General features: G+C 39.6%; 1 protein-coding gene across 4 annotated transcripts; it reads left to right on the forward strand.

Annotated features, from left to right (window-relative positions):
• Positions 1–97: 97 nt before the first annotated feature.
• PRR14L (proline rich 14 like) lies at positions 98–21,082 on the forward strand. 4 transcript variants are annotated; one of them, XM_076353225.1, is made up of 10 exons: positions 100–132; positions 935–1,129; positions 1,608–2,117; positions 3,681–3,762; positions 4,982–10,772; positions 14,147–14,215; positions 14,998–15,166; positions 15,460–15,566; positions 16,610–16,681; positions 17,361–21,082. In XM_076353225.1, exons 3-10 carry the CDS (start codon positions 1,653–1,655, stop codon positions 17,635–17,637), a joined length of 7,032 nt encoding a protein of 2,343 aa, XP_076209340.1. In that variant the 5' UTR covers positions 100–132; positions 935–1,129; positions 1,608–1,652; the 3' UTR covers positions 17,638–21,082. The 4 variants fall into 4 exon arrangements, with proteins under 4 accessions (XP_076209341.1, XP_076209340.1, XP_076209342.1 ...); XM_076353227.1 differs by lacking the exon at positions 100–132 and having other exon boundaries at positions 923–1,129; positions 4,982–5,044; positions 7,307–10,772; XM_076353226.1 differs by lacking the exon at positions 935–1,129 and having other exon boundaries at positions 98–132.
• The last annotated feature ends 272 nt before the right edge of the window (positions 21,083–21,354 follow it).

A 21,354-nucleotide genomic window follows, 5' to 3' on the forward strand; every position in this document is an offset into this window, starting at 1 on the left:
CACAGCAACGGCCGCCCGGGCCAGGCGCGCAGCTCGAGCGAGCGGGCCCGGATGAGGAAGTGATGTGACTGGGGAGGGGGCGGGCGGGCGGCGCGGGCAGGACCGGGGCCGGCAGCCGCCGCTGCCGCTGAGGTAACGGGAGCGGAGCGTGGGGCGACGCGGGGGTTCTGCGGGGGAGCGGACCGCTGCCGCCGTCGCGCCGCGGAGGAGGGGGGTCTCCGCCGCGGGCCCGCCTCTTCCGCCGCCGGTTGGGAGTGGGCAGCGGCGCCCCCGGGCGAGGCGGGGCGGGGGGCCAGTCGCTGCCAAGGGGCCCTGCCCCGCCCGGGCGCGACGCGGCGGGGGCTCTGCGGGGCCGGGCCCGCTCCGTGCCGGCAGCGGGGGAGGCGGCGGCGGCGGCCGGGCACCGGCGGTTGCATAGTTACCGAGAGCGGGGGCCTCCTCCGGTGCGCTGTCTCGGGGCGGGTGCAGACCGCCGGGGACGGGCGTAGCGGATCTCGCCTCCGGTCGGGCCGCCGCTGTCCGGGGCCGAGGCGGGGGCTTCTGCCTCGAAAGAAGGAGAAGGGTTCGAGGCCGAGTCTGTCCGCGCTGCGGCGGCGCTTCGAACAAAGGGGCGCTCCCGCAGCCGGCGCTCCCGCAGTGCGGGCCGGCCGGCACCATAGCTGGAATGAATGAGTCAGGATCGCTAGAAAGGTGATCATTTCCTAAAGACAGCGTCCTCGTGTATTGCCGTGAGGCTGGCGCCGGCGAAGCGCGTTTCTCTATAGGCTGGTTTCCCTTAAGGAGCCGGGAGATCAGCGCTCGACTAATGAGCCCGTGTTTTTGTAAACCGATGCTCCTGTAAAAACCTGGCTTAGCCCATTCCTGTTTATCCATATACCTTCAGGAGCGATTAGATTGTAGCATCTTCACATCGGGGTTTTCGTTATGCCGACAGCGCTTGTGTCAGATCAGTCGGAACTCCTCTCCTCTGTGATGCGCGCGCTGCTGTGTGCTCTCGCTGACAAAGCAGGCTGCCGGGGACCAGCGCGTTCAGTTCTGGGCTGAAGAGGATCCCGACACCGGTACCAGGGCTGTGTGGAAGAGCAGTGCTGGCACAATGCATCCTACGTACAGCGTGTTGGGTGCTTAGGTGAGAGAAGCTACAAGGCACAGTGTATGATGGATGATGTCCCGGAAAGTGTTCCTTCAAGGCAGAAAACATATGAAGAAAAGTTGGGGTTTTTTTCCCAAAGATTAGAAAAAACTTAAGAAAATCACAGGAAAACAAATGACGCTTTAGTTTTAGCCAAGGAGTAGGATGTCTAATCCAAGCCCAAGCGATTTGCTTTATAGTCTCTTTGCAGATTTTCCAGAAGATGAGGGTGTATCTGCAGGGAGACGTTTGAATGTGAAAATGAGGCTTGGGAATATCTGTTTGTCCATACTCTCTTCTTTTGTTAATGAAGCGTTTGCTTAGATACTCAAATGTTTCTTGGCTCCTTTCTTAAAAAGTTATTTGGAAGTATCTTTCTTAAATGTAGATGCCTGAATCTTGAAGAATGAAGCTTTTCCTTTTAATCTAGAGATTACTGCTACGTATGTTGATTTAACATTGCTTTTATTTTTAGGGTAAACTGTGAAAAGCTCAGGACAACCGATCTTCAGCTGCCCTGATGCTATCATCTGGGGTGGAGCCTCTCCTTGATTCTTCTGTGTCTGCTGCAATAGAGGAATTGTACACCGGACTGCCAGAGAGCATCTCGACTGAACTTATGGCTGTATCGGAGCCTAATGTTGGATTAGATGCAAAATCTGATGTATCAACGCCAGTGCTAGCACACAGTGACAGTCCATCAGCTGAGCATCATAGGACTTCTGGAGTAGAAAACTTTTGCCAGAAGACAGAGAATTTGGGTGATATGCACAAGGTGATTTCTCATGGGCCAGCAGAATCCCTTACTGAAGAATTACTAAAGGCTGGAGACCTTGAAGAGGATGAAAAAAATAAAAAAAGAAACTTTAGGAAACTAGACTGTTCTAGTGATGGATACCAGAAAGAAGACAAAGAGGCACAAGATGCTGAGGAGTATCATGCTGAATGCTGTGCTTTAACTCCTGGGGAAAGTTGGTCAAAACAAGTAAGCAAATGCAAAAATTCATCCCTGCATGATATTTTGAATTTAGGGTTAGAGTGGCTAGGCACAGGACTTTGTCCATGTGGTTTCCTGTTTCTTATTTGTGTCTTCTGGCACGTGTGTCATTGTTTGGATTATCATGGGTCCAGTGACAAATTAGACTACATTTCAGTAGACCAACAGTGTTTTAAAATACCAAGCTTTTTGCTTTCTTAAATACTGTTGGAATGGTGTGAGGCAGATATGTAACAGAATGAAGAACAAAACTGGCTGGTGACTAAAAGGGACGAGAGAAACAACTTAAAAAGCTCCTTGCCCGGTATCCATGTTTTGTGGGTACAGCATATTCTGCTGGTACCGTCATCCCCAGTCAAGGTACTAACCACTAAATAATAGTTATTTCAGTCTGGTAATAGTTTTATAATGCTACAGGGGGCTCCAGTTCAGTATTTCAGGTTTTAATCTAAAAAGAAAGGTTATTCTTCAATTTTATAATTATTGTTCGTCATTAGAGAGGAAATCACTGTTAGTTTCATCTTTCAAAACAAGATACTCGCATGGTCATGGCTTTTTTTTCCCCTCCCCTCTAGCAAACACTGATAAATGTTATTTCTAGGCAAAGGTTTGCTGAAAAATGTGCCAAAGAATACTCTGTTAAAAACTGAAGAGTCACAAAACTCTCTATTTAAAAATTGAGATTTTTAGTGACTTTCTTGATCGGTGTTCTTTAGTTTGTAAGTAGTTTTCACACACACCAAAAGAACATAGGGGAGAAAAAAAGTATTGTGACTGAACACATACCAGCCAGGAAATATCTGGACAAGGTGCATAGGTGCCTGTTTTACACTGATTACTGGATGTTGCATAATACTAAAGTACTTTGTGGTTTTAACTCTGGATTTTGATATCTGTTTGATTTATTTGAAAGCCTGCGAAAATAAAGTTAATTAAATTGTCCATAGCCATTCAGTTTTCCAACTTTCACATATTTCAGATATGCAGGTAGTTTGGTTGTGGGGTTTTGTTTTGGTTTGGCTCGGGGGTTTTTTTGCAAGTAGACCTAGGTCATCTGTTCCTGGGTTGATGTGTTTTTGAGCCAAGGGAAGGAGTGGTAGAAGGCAAGTTCTAATAAAGATCAGAAAAAGCTGATCTTTATTAGATCAGCATCTTACCAGAGGTATACAGTAATGATTTGGGGATGCGAGATAGACTTGGAGACTGGATTACTCTTCTGATTCAAATTTGCAACAATTTGCATTTTAAGCCACTTACGTTTTAGCTGCTTGCATTGCAAAACTTCATTGCTGCTAAATACAAATCTTTTCTGGATGCATCATTGTTTAATGGTGAGATGACAGTGATTGATGGGATCAGAAAGGAATGACAAGTCCTTGTGTGAACCACTTGCAATGCAAGGTTGCCTCTGTGCAAGGGCTGTTATGTTCTGAGATTTCTTGGTGGTTTTCTTATTCAGAACTAACCTAGCTGAGCAGGTACAGTCCCGGAAACATGCTAAATGTTTCAGAAAATCGATCAATCTCCACTGATATTTCTGTCTTGTTTCAGGAGGACCCTCACTTAAACCAGCATGGGGTGAAGTCTTCGAGTACCTGTGGCACTGAAATAGCGGGACCTCTGAAGAACACAGGTGCATATTTTAGTTGTACATCCCTATCCACCCCCTGCTTCTCTCCCAGGTTACTTTTTGTTGATATAAAATTGATGAGTGATTGTGGGATAGCTCATTTATTTTGCTTTACAGTAGCAACTATTACCTTGCATAACTAGAACAATGTGGAAACTGAATCCTCTGCTTTTTCCTGACAGCATGTGTACTTTCCTGAAGACCTTTTATGTACAAGTTATTTAATTCAAATACTTATTTACCCCAAAGTAGAAGCTGTTGTTAATAGCAGACATTTTGCATTTCCTTACGTTTCAAAGCTGGATTATATGAGAGCAGTAATAGCAAAGATGTGAAAAAGTATGACTTATTCATTTTCTAATGTTTGAAAAAATAAAAAGTGCAGAATCCAAAGGAAGAGGACAACAAAACTAATTCTTAATTTCATTATGATCTGTAATCTTCTAGCTCCAAATGCTTTGGTCACTTTGCCTGCATCCAGTAATTATTTTCTTTCTCCCTCCATGCTCTCATAACCAAAACTTGTTCTTAGTTGAAGAATGCCATCTAGTCTTGGTTCTTAGTAGAAAATGTGAAAAAGATCTGCAGAAGTCTGAGGAATTTGTTCCCTGTAAAGTTTTGAATATGAAGATATTCTACAGCAACTGTAATTTTTTGAATTAGCAGCTTCTTCATGATTTTACAAAAAAGTTTATTAATAATCATAATTGCTTGGATGGAATGAGATATGCATTGTCTTCCTATGGATGACTTACTGACAAAAATGCTTTCGAGGAAGAAGAAATGGAAATGGCTGCTCAATGCACAGCCATATTTCTAGGATAGAGCAGATAAAGTACCCAGCTATGTTGAGCTTTGGTGTTACAGATAAGCATTATGATGTTGGCCATGACTTCGTATGTATTGAGTTATAGGACCTGCATTGCACCTAGCTCGGTATTAGAGGAATCTGAAAAATAAAGGTCTTTGGATGCCTGCTGCTCATGGGGAATGCCTGTATTGAAAAGGATTGTATTTGTTACATTAGGTTTGTAGTGGGGTAGTTTGTTTTTTCTTCTAAAGGCTTGTAGTAGAATTGCTAGCATCAGTTCTCACTTTTAAAAACATTTTGGTAACCAACACTGTACACAATACTGTGTACAATGCTAAAAGGAACTTCATAAGCTGAATGCCTTCTAAATTTATTATATGGTTCTGATTTGCTTTATTTTTTCTTATGCAGAAGAAAACCAAGCAAATGTTCAGGTGACAGCTGAAACTCTGCCAAAGCTCACTGAAGTACAAGGTATGAAGGCTGATGGGACTAGGATATTTAGTAAAGCAGGATACAGGAATGACTGTAAAGGAGTGAGTAAAGGTCTTCCAACTGAGAGCAATGAATGCCCAGACGTAGACACAGTCATGGCCAGAGCTGGGGTTTCAGAAACCAGGATGTTAGATTTTTTAGAGCCTTTAAAAGTCATGGATGTTGAATCAGCCACAGAGCATCCACAAGAAACAAATGAATATAATGGATTGAAAGCCCCTACTGCCACGCCATTGAGAACAGGGGGTAATGTATCTATTTTGGAGACTAGAGAAGAAAAGTTACCCAGACAAAATCCTGTTAATGAATTCAGTACATCGCTTGCTAATTGCCAGACTCATCAGCAGGATGAAGAAAACGATGCTCATGACTTCTGTACTGGTCCTGTACCTAAACATAATGAACCTCATAGGTTGTCATCAGTAGAAAGTTGTAGAACGCTCTCCATAAAAAGTTCTGACGTTTTATGTTCAGTTCTGAAAAGCATCTGTTATCTGGACTTTAGAAATATGCCACTAGAAAACAATAGTACTGCAGTCCATGGAATTATCAGTGAAACCCCCAAAAAGTATCTTCCCAAAAACATCGAAAGTCAGACTCATTATGATCATGGAACTGGGTTTGTAGAAAATCAAACCTCCACATCCATGCCAGTGGAGCAGGTCTCAGTGGTCAGGAGTGAAGGATTATCTAGTGCTAACACTGATCATAGGGAAGTAAGTGCTAGTGTAGATAAATCATACGGCTCTGAATTTGAAGAGGCTGCTGAAGTCCGGAGAAAAATTGCTGTGGGAGATAACGTTGAAGTTGGTAGCTGGCTTGAAGCTCAAGAGGGTGCTAATTCTGAGCATTGTCATTCTTCAGTTTTTAGTTCTGTTGCTTCATCTCCTGAGGAGTTCTCAAAAGAAAAATTTAAACTGGTCCCATCAGAAGGTGATAAGTCGAAAAAGGACCAGTGGCAATTCTCTGTCAGTGATCTATGCAAGGATGATATAAAAGAAAATAGTCTATTGATGGAAACGAGCAACATTTCTTCCCATGAAATTGGACAGACAGACATATGCTTTTATAATACCTCCAGTAAAATTTCTCCTCCCAGCAGCCACAGCTGTCTGGATCTTAATACCAAGCTAGAGAAAGATTCACCTGAGGCACAACTGCTTGAAAAGGAATCCGAGAGTAATACAACATCAGAAGAGTTGGCTGGCAGTTTAGTTGAAGCTACAGAAGCTAATAGTAATGACAGTTTGTCCATTGGCAAAGAAACTAATTTGATTTATACAGTAAATGTACCGCTACCTCCTGTTGCACAAAAATCAAGAGAACCTCATTGTAATGAGTGTCCTCCTTGTACTGCTAATGAAGTTTCAAGCAGGGACAAGGCTCAGGATAATCCATCTGGAAAAGAATCAATTGGTGCTTCTGGAACAACAGGGGAACGAGTCGCTGAAATTGTGCTCCATAAAGACAAATTCAAGTCTTCAGTAAGTTCCAGGACTTTTGATAACCCTAATATGACAAGCAAAATTTCCCAAAAGAACATGAAGTCTTCAGCGGGAAATACAGAGAGTGTGATCACTGGTTTAGAAAATGAACACAGGGACACATGGAATTGTACTAATCAGAGTATAAAAGGCCAGTGTACAGCTGCCAGTACTTCCTGTATTTTATCAGGGAGTGCACGTGTAGATGATGTTCTCCCGAACAGTCATTCTTTTAATGTTGAGGTTGATAAGAAGATTGAAGAAAATTGTAATTTGGAAGGAGAAGCTTCAGCTGGATATAATAGTAAAAAGGCAATCATCTTTCCAGAAGCAGACTTTCCTTTGGCATGTGGATCTCTTCCTTGTGAAGATGACTGGGGCAACAGAGGTGTAGATCTGCATGGGATAAATGACATTTCCACAGCAAAAAACATGTTTTGCTCAGCTTATACTGCAGAGAAGTCTGTTGCTACCTTGGTAGGAGATGAGATTTCAAATAAGAATATGGAGGTTGTGAAACAATTTGATCTTTGTAAAGTAACAGATGGCAGTGAAATTGTTTGTGACAGAGATGAGGCAAAAGAACAAATCAGCATGTGTGCTCTCCAGACAGATGAATTTGATAAAATAAGAACTGTGGATTTTCCAAAGGCTCCTGAAGGCAATCAGAGAAATAAGACTAGTGAACAGCTATTAGTCAGATGTTTGAACAAAAAAAACTGTGTTCATAATTTTGGATTTTGCAACTCTCCATTAGGCCCAAAGAAGAGAGAACTAGGCACATATGAGAAGAAAGAAGTGTCATCACTCACAGCTAATCCCTCTGAATGTAGTGCTTCAATCTGCGATATATTACTCAACAACATGAATATTCAAACACAACATGCTAGCCAAACAGAAAAGACCCTTTGTCCAGTGGAAAATCGGCGTCTTGCATGTCAGAGTGAGTTTGATGGCCCAGTTCCAGGCAGCAAGCAACATTTAGAAAGTTTAAACAAACAACCAAATGCTGGCTTACAAACTACAGCTACTTGTGTGGAAGAAACGAAAATATCAATTGGCTCTAGTCGAAGTGAAGAGATACTGTTAAAAACAGGTGACGACCTGCCTCTATTAGTTCATAAATATGCAAGAGAAGACAGTTTTCAAGGAACTCTGAAAGAGAATGTAGTGGATTTGAACTCTTTAAATGATGTGAGAAATGAAGACTGTTCCAGATACGTGGGCTTCATCAGTGATCTAACTGAGAAGACAATCGAACTAAAAGAACACGAGAACGGATGTGAAAGAGAAGATAAAGGAACTCGTGAAGAAAGCTTTTCCGATAGCAAATCACATTGCTCACAGCATGCTTGCTTTATCAAATGTGCAAAAGAGAAAGCAGACCTAGTGTTTGCAGGGAAAAAAATGCAGCAATCTTTGCCAAAGATGAAGTGGTTGGTGGAGGACCAGGAAAATACAGTTAGTGCCCGATTTTTGCCCTTCTCATCAATTCATGGGAGTCTGTCATATAAGCCAGAAAATATGAATGTGCTTTCAGAGACAGAAAACAAAAAAAGTCTGAGAATAAAATCTATCTTAAATAACTCTTGCCCGCAGTTAACATTTGAGCCTCGTAAAGAAACTGATGCTCAGAAAGGTATTGGTCCATCCCATTTCAGAAAGTTTGACATCCAAGAATCTTTCAATGAGACTCAGGCAGACACAGAAACACTGTCAGCTCTGAACTTGGGAATCTGTCTGCCTGAGAAAGAAAAGCTGTGTATGTCGTCTGAGAATACACAAATAGATAATTGTGATTTGTCTTCAGCCGAAGTTTTTAGCAAACATTCTTCAGTGACAAAACCTCTTTCTGTAACAACGTATATTAAGGGAAAAGCCAGCAATACTGAGATTCCATCTTCAGAGAATGAAACAGCAGCTAGCTTTCTGAACGGTGCAAAAAGCTCAAGAGTTTGTGCACACAGCAAAGAAAGTCTGAGAGATGAGGGGCATAGCGTGCTAACTGCAAAAGACATGGATGTGACCTTGCCAAAAAGTACTCACTGTGGAGAGAAGTTTAAGAATGCACGTGTAGAAGAGAAGATGGCAAGAGAAGTAGTCCCTAGAAAAAAGTTACCCATAGATTCTTTTCTTGATGGAGAAGATTGTCCATGGGCCTTGTTAGAAGATTCAAAAGAGTCTGGTAGCAAAGTAGTCCCTCTCAGTACTGAGAATTATGGAAAGATTTTGGAAGAAATCCCAAGATCTAACCTAAATAATCTTTCAAAAGAAAGAAAGAATGCTGTAAAGCTCACAAACTTAGCAGGTACCAGTCTACTTTCAGAAACTGTGCGTGATTGTCAAGCTGAAGATGCGTCTGACGCAGAAACTTCACCAGAATTGCAATATAATACAACACCCACATTTTATCCATGTATGAGTATACTATCAAACAGTTGCAAAGAATCATCCCCAAGCTGTGTGGTTTGCAGTGAAGTATGTGTGCCTTACAGATCAAATGCACAGAGCAAAGATAATGTAAAGATTACAGAAGGCCAGGACACTATACCAGCTCATTCAGTTTGCAAGGAAAACGAGGCTTTAGGTTCAGAGAGACTTGATCAAATAGAGAAATGTCACGTACTTAAACGAAAGAAGAAGTATGAGAAGATGGAAGTACATCTGTCAGACAAGGCACAACAAGAACAGAAGTCAGAATATCAAGAGAAAGCAAAAATCACACCGCAACCAAGTACATTGCACAGTTCTGAACTCTTATGCAGCTCTTCAAATAAGTTGGTGACATCAAGAAATATGAAGTTTGAAGGTCCTCCAGAGGAGATTTTTGCTGTCAGAAGCAGTGAAAATAAACTACATAGCACTTTACAAGAAGTCAAAAGGCCAAAGATTACCACAGATATTATTAGTTCACAGTTTTTGAAGACTCAGGATTCAGAAATGGAAAACCTGAACCTTAATTTAGGGTATGATGGAATCCCTGGTGCCTTTGGAACTACAAATAAACTAAGAGGACCTCTTCCATTCAAAAGACAGCCTGGAAGGACATGCAAAAAAGTTCCCACATCATATCAGCTAAAAACCGTAAGAAAAAGCAAAAAAATTAAAAGTTCACCTTTTTTTGAGATTCCTCCAGAAATATTCCCTAAGCAGGAAAACACACTTCTCAAATCTTTGTGTTTTCCATGTAAACCACCAACAATGGAAACAGAAACAGCCATGAGATTCGTGCATATGCCAAGGCAGAGGGCCAAGAGGTGCAGTTTGTTGAACAGCTTGAAATTTAGAAAACATACCAAAGAACCAGCATTGTTGAGCAAGCTGTCTGCAATGGCTAGCAAACTCGTGGCACCTGCCAAAAGCATCCATAACTTAGAACCTCTGCCATATTCTTCTGAAATTCTTCCAGTGGCTGCGAGGTACAGCCAACGTAGATCTAAAAATCTATTGGAAGCCTTTTCTTGCATTAACAGGAACTTACACTCACGCTGGGCTGACAGTTGGTGCACCAAGATGTTCAGCTTTCAGCCTTTGGCACTTTATCCTGTAGAATCTACCAAAATACTTTTTTCAGACTTGAGCCACAAGCCTCCAACCTCTTTCTTGGATACCCCAGTTTTCCCAATTTCTTTCCACATAAAATTGGACTCCAGTCCTGTGACAGACCTCACAGGGATTACATCCCAGCACTCTGTACATCACAGACCAGTTCTGGGAGAAATGCCAGCACCGCCTTCAGAGTGGACTTTCTCTTTGCTTCTCTCTCAGAGGTGTTCAGATACAACAGCTTTCAAGGAAGATTCCAGACTAGATAACGAGCTGCATTCCTTTCTCTCTGTAACAACCCCCAGGGCTGTTGCCCTTCATCCTGACCATGGAAGAAGTGCAATAGCTGAAAGAAGAGGAGGTTGTTCCATGCTTGGCCTTCACACAGTGTTAGCACTTTCTTCCCCTGGATGTTACAGGATTTGGACGAGAAGAAGAAACTTAACCAGTCATATTCCTACCATCCAGAGACTATTTATATCACAATTCGCACAAGGTTTGAAAGGGGCAAGGTATCCAACTTCTGTATCAGATGACCTCGTCTCTTCATTGCCATACTCACTGGGCAGGGTACTATCCATATGGAGTCAGCGTGGCCCTTCTGCCCGTCCCTCTGAAATCACTCTTCTCCATTCCAGTCACTGCAAGTGGCAGCCAAGTGTGGGCATCGAGAACAGGTAAAACCCATCAATTTATTTCTGAGATTAAGTATGTATAGGGTATGTACTTGCTCCTTTTTGGGAGGGAGAGGGTAATTGCAGCTTGCATCGGAGGGTCAGTTTCCCCTGTTCCAAATCTACACGTTCTGCTCCAAAAATGGCTCAACATGGAAGATTCTTCCCTACGGAACAGTCTGTTAGCTGAATTTAAATATACTTGCCTTCACTTCTTTAATACTATCCTGTTTTGGCAGAATGGCTAACTCTATTTTCTTCTCCCTTGCAAAATATACACACCATGCATCAGAATATATAATGCAGAAAGGTGAGCTACTTCATTAGGTCTATTCAGAGTGACTGCAGAACAACTGGATTTCTGAGGTAGGAAAGTTTTTTTCAGAGGTTTGAGCCACGAGTGCCACTTGGAACTACTGTAAAATGCTCAATATCAGATTAGGAAGAATCCTAAGGGGCACGGGGTGGCATTCGCTTAAATTTTTAATTGTATTCCATGACTGTTCTATGGTAATTGAAACCTCTTTATGTATATGTATATGTATGCTTTTTGATAGTATGTGCCTGATGTATTATTGGCACAAGCAAGTGTAGCTCCAGTTCAGGTTGGTAATGAATTTTTGTGTGTGTGTCATTCTCGTTATGAGTGGGAAGAGGACTGAAATCTACTCTGCATATTTAATTTAACTTTGCTATTGGCATTTGAGATCTTTTTACTAAGAAACAGAATGAGAGAAGAGGTTCCTAGCTCTGTTACAGGATTTTTGCAAGCTCTTGAGCAAAGATTTTGCCCTTTATGCCTCAGTGATGGGGGGCAGTTCAGTCCCTGATTTTACAGTCTTGAGATTCCTGGACAGAGTATAGGCTCATGAGCACTGTAGAAAATTCGATTTGATTTCTTTTGTTTAATATGGCAGTCTCTAGAGAACTGTTGAATTTGGCTTGTCTTATGTCATAGCTTGACATACGTATAACCAAAAATCTTGCCAGATAAGTAATGCTGCATTTTGCTTTGTATAAATGGATAACATACCTAAAATTTTAAGTATATCACTTGTTAGCGTGTCTACCAAAGGTGTGACTGAGCTTATGAAAGTACTACTCCATTCTGGGAGTTGTCTGCGCTAAAAGAATGAAGTTGAATAATGGCATAGAGACAACTTTGCAGCACATTCTATTGGACCTGCATTCTTTTTCATTCCATACAAGTCAATATATCAGGCTGAATTTTCTAGTGTACAAATTAGTACTCTGGAAGTAGTCATACCAGTAAACTACAGTTGGAGCACTAAACAAAAATGAGACATTGTTGCCATTTTTTAAAAACAAACACCTTTTTAAAACTTACTTCTGTGTATGAGGTGAATTTATTATTTTGTATTGTTGAGGCATGTTACCCTTGGACTGGGAGATCAGAGCTGACTTACGCTCTCTTGTTTTCTCCCATACTTAAGTCTACAGACTCCTAGGCAGCTTGTTACAGCATATCCAGTTAGCTAAAGTAAAAGAGGGTTTAATTCCTTGACGTAAAGGGTAATTTGAAAACCAAATGTTTTGCTATGAATGATCTTTATCCCAAAGGGAGAGAAGCCAAATCAAACCTTATCACTTCAAGTGAAAAATAACCCAAAGTTAAAACAGTCTAAAACTCCATTTGTTTTTTCTCTAAAATATCTTGCAAATGTGTGTATGAGGTAGCTTTAATTCTTCTGCCCTACTCAGATTTTCTTTAAAGTGAAGTTATCGTAGCATGCAGTGAGTTGAAAAGAATGTTTGCAGAAGTTTAAAGAAGTGCAGCAAATAAATTCTATTCCTAAGGTTTGGCTATAAAACAACGTAAAGAACAAAACCTAACATTTTAAATATTTAACACCATTTTAGATTCCATTTTGCTGAAGATTGATAGCCTGTTCTCATCAACTAGTATTAAAGGTATTAACAGTAACAGTGACAAAAGGATAATTCAGTAAATCTCTCTTAAATTTGTAGGTACTCAAAAAAAAAAAAATCTCCTGTGAAATAAATGTTTGGTATATAAATACAAGAATGCAAGAAGTATGTTCGGTGCAGTATAAAAGCATTTTCAGCTCCCAGAATGACAAAAATCTTTGCCTGTTTTGATTAAGATTGTTAAAAATCAGAAAAATTAAAAAGTGGCTCCAAGTTCTCTGCAGGCCATTTTCTTCTGGAAGAGATTTGTCCTCTTTAAATTATTTCATTCATTGTTAGTGTTTTTAATAACCAGGAAAAAAAGGAACTAGAGTAGTTCTCCTGTCTAAAAATCTTCTGTCACTTCCACTGCTAGTAATAAAGCATTCTTTAAGTGAAATCTTTTTTCTAATTAATGCTCATTGGATTCAAAATTTCTAAAGTGTTTTTTTCTCTCCCTGTAATTTTTTATTATTTATTGCATAAAATAGTATGGTCTGCTTCTAGCATGGAGGACTCGGATGCACTATTGATGCAGTTCCAGTAGTGTTGGGATAGTGAGTGGAACATTGAGAGAAACAAAATGTCATAGTTCTGATATTAAATGACAAACTCAAGAAATGGGTCTTTCTGACCTCCTTATATTTGGACTTATTTGTGCTGCCAGCATGGTTGGTTTTCATTTATTTTGTAGCATTCCAGTCTGGCTGTAACTTCTTTGCTTTAGAACAGTGAAGTACATTTAGCTGTTAGTTTGGAAGAACAGCAAGTACAAGATTTGCTGTTTAATGTAATAAAAGCTGTCCCAACCGTTTTTTTTTTTCCCCTGCTATTAATAGTGTGGGCACAAAAATAAAGCTTAATATTAAAGAACTTAGAACTGCTGTGCTGACTTTTATGCCATAGAATTATGGTAATTACCAACCCTTATGGAAGGGCCTTTGGTTATTCCAATCGATTAAGAATATTCAAGTAAGATTGTGGGAGTTAGAGACAACAGGGAGTTAATCTTATGCAAATCCTTCCTTTCACTTGTTACTGTTGCCACTCTGCGCTTTTTTATTTAGTAGCCAAATCTTTCAAGGTTTTTGGTTACTTCAATTTTAAAAACTGGGGGTTTTGAATGAGGAATATAGACTTTCATAGAAATAACTACAACTTTCAGACTAATACTGTCTCCCTCTCTGTACGTTTATTTCCTTTTCTCATCACTACCATTTTTAAGTCAAAGTAGGACTGTTTCCCTAACAAGCTGTCAGTGAAATTTAGTGGACTAAATGGCAGATGTGGCTTGCTCTTGTATCATTTTAGTCTCTCATTCCTGATATTAGCATTTTTTGTCTTACAGTCCAGTTTATACTAATAATTTTTCCCTCATCTTTTTTATAGCGTAGACCTAATTTCTGTCTGTCTTTTTTTGGGTTTTTGTCATTCTTCTTTTGAACCAGCTATGCCATGTTACCGCACTTACCTGTACAGAGTATGGAAGCACTACAGACTGCAGGTCATGAGATACGGTGAGTCTCTTGGACTTTGATATTTATTCTGAGTAGTGGGATCATAAGTTTTCTCAGAAAGACATTGCTTATGTCATTTTGGCTTTCAGCTTTTGGCAGTTCACTTCAAGAATAGCTTTGTGATTAAAACATTAGTGAAGTAAACTGACTGGATCTTGTAATGGAGAAGTGTGGAGGGGCATTAATGCAAACACCATGTAGATCATTGCACAGGACAATTCTGTTACTTTCAACCACATTGTGCCACTTATTATGAAATGAATATGTGAAACTATAGAAGTTTGTTTCCTTACTTGGGTATATGTTCTTTCTGTCTGAGCAACTGGACGCTAGGTGCTGAAACTTCCTTCTATTCTTTGTCAGTGTTGGGATGGCAGATATAAAAGCTATCTTTTAAATTTATCTGTAAAGAAAAAGTAATAAATTAATAGTTGTGTCAAAGAAATTTGCTGGCAGAAAAGGAGGATTAATCACTTTCTATCAGTAGTTACTAAATAGAGCTGTAACCTGTTTACCTATACGAAAAGGAAGAGAGTAGGTTTAAAATTACATGTTCAAATACACCGGCAGTTTAGTTTGTTTCAGTATCAATGTGGGCTGCAGCAGTTTTGGGCTGTATGTACGTACCGGAGAAAGCGTTCACTTACTTGGGCAATTTCTATGAACTGCATTGCTTTTTGTGCTCATATTGCAATTTAGGAACATCACCTGAGAGCATGGAATGCTGTTGCAGCACAAATTGGATATTAATCTACATATGTTCCCTTCTTCCTCTGTTACAGTCTGGAAACTTCATTACCTCTTCCATTACCAAAGTCTTGCTCACTTCCAGAATCATTGCCATCTCCCCCAAGGCTTTCAGCATCGGAGCTCCAGGTCCATGCCCTTGATGAAGCTGATGCTTCTGTTCCAGCCTGTCTTAGATCCCAAGATGACACAGAACTGAAAAAAGTGAGTTCATTTTAGACTTTTAGATATCTCAGACTCTTGGTTCCCCAGAACTTGAAGCTGCTGCTGCTGAATATTATCTAGTAACTGTTAAAGACGAGAGAAAAAACAGGCTGTTAGTCCTGGTCTGTGCTGCTTCTTTCTTTTGTTCAAGCAGAAAGAAGGTGGCAAAACAGAGAGGAATGTTTATTCTATAGATAATGTATACTCAACATAAAAGGGAATTCTGTTGACTAGCACGGTCATTATTTCCTTTATTTTAATTTTTTTAAAATTTTTTTTTTTTCTTTCTTAAGACTGAGCCAGAAAAGAGGCCAAAGAAAGTCTCACAGATCCGAATCAGGAAAACTGTTCCTAAGCCGGACCCTAACCTTACTCCAATGGGACTGCCCAAACCAAAAAGGTGAGCAGTATCTTTTAAATGGACTCACACTAGCTTCTGTTGCTTACATTTCCTGCATAATAATGTAATCATTTCGATAAATGCTTCTTTTACCACCACCATTTTGTACACTTCCAGTTGAGTGGTCTGATGTTTGCTTCCTTAATAAGAAAATATTGACACAGCTGTATCAACTGTATAGAAGACTGAAGAAAGAAACTGGTCTTTGAACGTAACTTTTTTCACGTGAGAAGGGATAAATAAAGGACTATTGGATATGAACTACTGACGGGTTTTAGGCAAAACGTGGAAAACTAAGCTGCAATGGAATGATTTTCTAAAGAAAGAAGTTCACATTGATAAACACACATTGAAAATAAGTCATTCTACAATGCACAGTGAGATGGAGTGATCCATTAGGAAGTTCTGTTGATGCAAATTATGTCGGAGTTCTTCACAGTCCCTTCTTTGTTTGTGGTATATGATCTTAGGGAAACATTAGGTCAGTGTAAATGTGGGTAATCACAGTGCCAGATATTGATAAAGCTTTTCCAATCAGTCATCTAGTATTTTGTTCACTTCTGTCTTAAACAGAAGTGCCAGCTTTGACAAAGGAATGCATTTCTTCAGAGATCAGCTTGCTAATTAAGTGTCAATAACTAACTTTTAAAATCAGTCTCGAGATGAAATGTTAATCTGCTAAACTAAGTCTTTTCTTAGCTTCCACAAAAAAGTGACCTGTGAAGGAATTTCCCTTTCTTCTTTTGAGCATCATTATTTTGAAACATCATAGAATGCTAGAAGGAACATTGACCTCTGCAGAAATGGCAAGTCTTGACCCAGACCTCATAAAAACACTGTATGAAATTAGGTACTTAATGACCTCATTTTTCATTCCTCCCTATCCCCAATTAGAATCTAAATCTACTTTTTAAGTTAAAGCATAATTAGTTAGCGTTTAAGCATAGAATGCAAACCATACTTGTTTCTAGTAAATCTGCTTGTTGTGAAGAGAGGTAGTTTTGAAATTCTTTTCTTGATTGATTTGTTCGTTACTTTTTCAGGCTTAAGAAGAAAGAATTTAGTTTAGAAGAAATTTACACAAACAAGAACTATAAGTCCCCTCCTCCAGCCAGGTTGGTTCCGCTTCCTAATGAGAAAACTAAGATAAATGTAAATTACTTAGGCAGAGAGAGAGAGAAGATTAAGGGTGTCTGAAAGCTAAGAGGGAGATAATTTTTTAAAATTGCTCTAGTTTAAAGTGGTAGAGAAAGTTAATTTAAAAATAGTATCTTTTACTATTTGGATGGAAAGCAGTGAAATAGAATATCAACTAAGAATTTGCAGCTGTTTAAGTATGGCTTTGTATATTTTATTCATCTACTCATTCATTCCGGCCTCCATCCAAGTACAGTACTTCTTCAAAATTCAAAGGCAACTAAATATTCTTTAAAATACTAACAATAACTGCCTGTCATCAAGTATAGCATGATTATCAAGACTGGTACATTTTTTAATGTTCAAATCTATTTATTCTATAAAATCAAGATTCTATAATTGTGCTTTTGAACTGAAATATGGATAGAAAGAGATTCAACCCAAATGTTTATGCAGCAATAACAAATTATTTAGCTAGCAGTAATGTGCGGTTGTAGGAGGTGTAAGCTGTAGGTAAGTACGCATTACAAGAGGTGTGGAGGGACTGTAAAAATGTAGAAGTTAGAAGTGTGTTTACTTGGGTTATGAAATCCACCAGTTTCCCTGTCCTTAACTGCTTCTTGAGTATTCATGAGTTCTGTCCTTTGCTTTTACCAGGAGCTTGGAAACAATCTTTGAAGAGCCCAAGGAGAAAAATGGACGCTTGGTCTCTGTCAGCCAGCAGAAGAGAAAGCGCATTCTAGAGTTTCAGGACTTTACTCTTCCCCGGAAAAGGAAGACACGAGGCAAAATCAAAGCAGCGGGTAGTTTCACCCGAGCAAAAAAAGCTGCACTACAGAGCGCTGAGTTAGATGCTCTTCTGAGTCAGAAGCTAATGGACCTTGAAGCCTTTTTTGCAAAGGAGGCTGAGCAGGAGCAGGCCTCTAGCATCTGAAGGAGCCATTTAGCTGAAAATGGTCCAGTCAGCTCCTTTAGTATTTTAGTCCTGTTGGGAGAAATCTACTGACTTCTTCATACATTACTCTACCACTCTGTTCTAATATCTGATGATCAGTTTTTGGCTGTGGCCTTCTTTAAGGTGCTATTTTATTTTATTTTAAAATGCTATTGGAGGGATTCTTTTAGGTCCCTGTTTGACTGTAACACAGCCACATACAATTTACCATTCCTTCCCCAACCTCTGGAAATTACTGCTAATGTTTAATTAAGTTTAAACACCTTTTGGGGGTAGAGTAGGAGTGTAAAGGAGGAAGTAGTGCACCTTCAGTGATGCTAGAACTCTGTACTCCAGATCATTTGCACATTTGAGTCTGCTGTTGTTACTGTAATGGCTGTTTTGAAGAACCTGACAGAAGAGATATGGTGTTTGATAAAGATGAATTCTAGCAAACACATTCTTCATATACCACTAAATTTTTAATAATTAAAAGTAGCTGTCTGGGTTTGCTTTCAATTGTTTCTTCCTTCCGTTTACTTAGAAGGTTCCTTCTGAGTTTCTGTGCCCTTCCTGGCTTCAGGCAGCAGAAGCCCCACATAACTAGATTTTAAATAACTTGCACTTTGTATGTGTTTCTCTATTTGCTGCATGAGGACACCTTTTAACATGATTGAGTTCAAAAAAAGGTAATATTTTAAGAAAAAATTGTGCCCAGTACTAATTTTTCCCAAATAGTAGAGTTTTTAACTACTTGACTATTGCCAACCTCTTCCCCAGAGGAAAAGGTAATTAGCCCACGAGGATGTTAAGCTGCAGGATACGTAAGTAGAGGTTTTTAGTTAACTGAGCTGAGCTGCTGTATGCAGGGAACACCAGCAAAATCTTTGAGATTCATTTTTAAGTTATTTAATTCCAGTAAAACATCAACTTAATTGTAATGCCAACAAGAAAATAATTTTTTTTCCATCTTGAGGGGTTTTTTACCACTTTAGATTTACAATTCATGTAGCTCATAATTAGATATTCTCTGTACAGCACTGTTGTACATAATAGCTAGTGTTGTACAAAGAGCCTCCTAGCATGTGGAAATTTTTTTTTTCTTCATTATGTAAGGCCATATGTAATTATCTGATGCAGCACTGGGTAATTTCTCAGCTATACCTTTTGAGGGAAGAGAGCTCCTTTCTGGGATAACTTCTGTTAAACTTACTTGAAGCATAATTCAAAATGAATGCTAGCTGCGTTCAGGTAATTTCTGTCCTTTAGTGCCTATAGAAGTTATTCAGGCAAAGCTGTCATTGCTGGGATGCTCAAATATAATTAGTCTGTTCTTTCTTTCACTTGTCACTTGAAACTTGCACTTTCTTATTTACCTACCCATATAATATAGTTTCTGTTTACCTTCAAAATGAGCAAATATCTAGTGGGTGGGTATTTTTAATAAAGTCCCAATAAATGCAGGACTGAAAATACCGCCATTATCTTCTGTTGCTCTGCCACTTCTGTTACTGACCGAACAGAAAACTAAAAATTAACAATCTGTTGAATTTGAGAGCTTTGAAAGTAGAGAAATGGAAAAGGATTAGTACACTGTGTGTGCCTGAGTCTTGAAAGAAATGTAATCTGGGCTTGTTTTACTCCCAGCTGATGTGCTGGGATTGCTAGAAGTTTACATTCTTGTTTTGGAGGCTAATTATCTTTAATCAGGAAGACTGAAGAAGAGAGAGGAATGCACACTTAAAGTAGTGGTGTTTGGGTTTTGAGGGTAAAATAACAAGGCAGGCAAACTTTGAACATATTGACATACTATTTCAGCAGCAAGGTCTGGTTAACCTATTTGGACTGCTAGAGAACATTTTAATTGATCCTCTTTATTTTTATAAAAAGAAATCCCTAAAAAATAAAGGTTGACTGCCTTTTTAAAAATGTTTAAAACTTTCCCTGTACTGGTTTATTAGCCCAATTGTTGACTGGTTGGAAGCTGTAGCAAGAGTGAGATATATATTTTTATGGGTTTATGCTATAGAATGGGGTTGTTACACAGCATTCATTCACCTTCTATTAATATGGGAGGCTTCTAGTCCTGTGACACAATTGAGCTGTAGCCTTACTGGGGCTTTTAAGGAAACAAGGGTATGGGTGGGGAGGGAGGAAACTTGGGTCCAGGCGAAGTTCAGACCTCTAATGTGCTTCAAAACATGGAACGTGTTGGGTTTTTCCTTTGGGTTGTGGTTTTTTGAGGGGGGTTGGGTTTTTTTTTTTCATCTGCTTCCCTGCTCTGTCCTGTTTCTGATTGCTTTGAAATAACATTTCTTAGCTTTCTTTTTAACAGCTACAGCAGAGAGAGCAGAGCAAAGGAAACACTCCATTCTCTTTTGTTTACAATAACTGGAGGAGTTAATTACAAAATGATGTTGCAGTTGCCTAGCTTGTCCCAGACCTTAGTTTGTGGAAACCCAAATATACAGCATTATTCTGTTTTGGTTTAGTATTCATATGGTGATAGAGATGCAAGCTAATTGAGACAAAGCATCTCTTCCCCACCTCCAGCATACAGATGTCAGTCATGCTTGTGCACTTTTTCTTTTTTCCTTTCCCACCTCTGTTCCTGTTTACAGCACTCGTGGAACAGCCTTGTTCCTTGTGGCTGCTGCTTGTACACTGGGAGTGATGACTGTGCAAAAGCTAGGTATTTGCCACTGAGCTGCTTCTGTCCCAGGTAATTGAAAGAAAAAAGTTTAGAGGATGCATCTTTTGGCATCTTGCATACTTCCCTAGCTGAAGGACATGTACACTTGCTTTTTTATAAAGTGAACCCACTCCAGTGAGGATTTTATTTTTATCATCATGGAAAGACATTGTACTTACTGCTCACAGAATGATGACTTAGAGCAGCTTGAGAAGAATTGCAAAGCTTTTGCTGTGTACTGTCTCTTAGTAGTAAGTTTTGCAGAGCCAGGCAGCTCTTTGCTAAATTTGCTGATTATGGGAGGTAGAAAGATCACTTTCCAAAAAAAAAAAAAGAAAAAAGAAAAAAAAAATCTTATTTCCATCATGCTACGACTGGAGCAGCTGAGGCTACTTAATGTACGTTACAGCATTTGCCTGGCTTGGCTGGCCTTGTGGCTGCATACATTTGAGTTCTGATGCTGGATATGATTTTCTGCAAGCAGTTCTCATTTATTGTATTTGATTTGAGGTAGGCCTTTGGTATATTATGTTCCAGGTGCTCTTCTAGAATATGGATGGTAACTGTGGATTAAAAGTCTATATGATGCTATTAAATTAACAAATAGCTCAATGAGAATTTGTACACTTGTGCCATTAGCCTCCATCATGCTATTGGCATTTTGTTTCTGTTCAATATTGTGTGAATCTAAAATTTTACTGTTTCTTTTGTGTGTGTTTTTAATTTATGGAAATAAATTTTTCTGAGAACCTTTCAGGTTTTTTAAGGCCTTCTTTAGTCTTGTATCAGTAAATACACGATATATCTGTCTTGCATACATGGGGGGGAGAGGTCAAATCTTCAGAGATTAACACCGTTAAGTAACTGGGTGGGCTGTTGGTGAGGCATGGAGCAGCAATTCTAGTGTTCATTCATCTGTAGCCATACTTTAACACGAACAGGAACAGACCTGGGGAATTTTAAGCATGATCCTAGCTACTGTTCATAGCATTGACACGGCATCCATCTCTTAAGGTAGCAGAGTA

This window comes from Aptenodytes patagonicus, chromosome 15, assembly GCF_965638725.1.
Source record: "Aptenodytes patagonicus chromosome 15, bAptPat1.pri.cur, whole genome shotgun sequence".
NCBI classification, from domain to species: domain Eukaryota; kingdom Metazoa; phylum Chordata; class Aves; order Sphenisciformes; family Spheniscidae; genus Aptenodytes; species Aptenodytes patagonicus.

Bases quoted from the DNA above. Each gene is read 5' to 3' on its own strand.
- PRR14L (XM_076353226.1), top strand. From the start codon at position 1,653: ATGCTATCATCTGGGGTGGAGCCTCTCCTTGATTCTTCTGTGTCTGCT. The intron at 14,216-14,997 runs GTGAGTCTCTTG...CCTCTGTTACAG, and splicing joins ACTGCAGGTCATGAGATACG to TCTGGAAACTTCATTACCTC. The intron at 15,567-16,609 runs GTGAGCAGTATC...TTACTTTTTCAG, and splicing joins GGACTGCCCAAACCAAAAAG to GCTTAAGAAGAAAGAATTTA.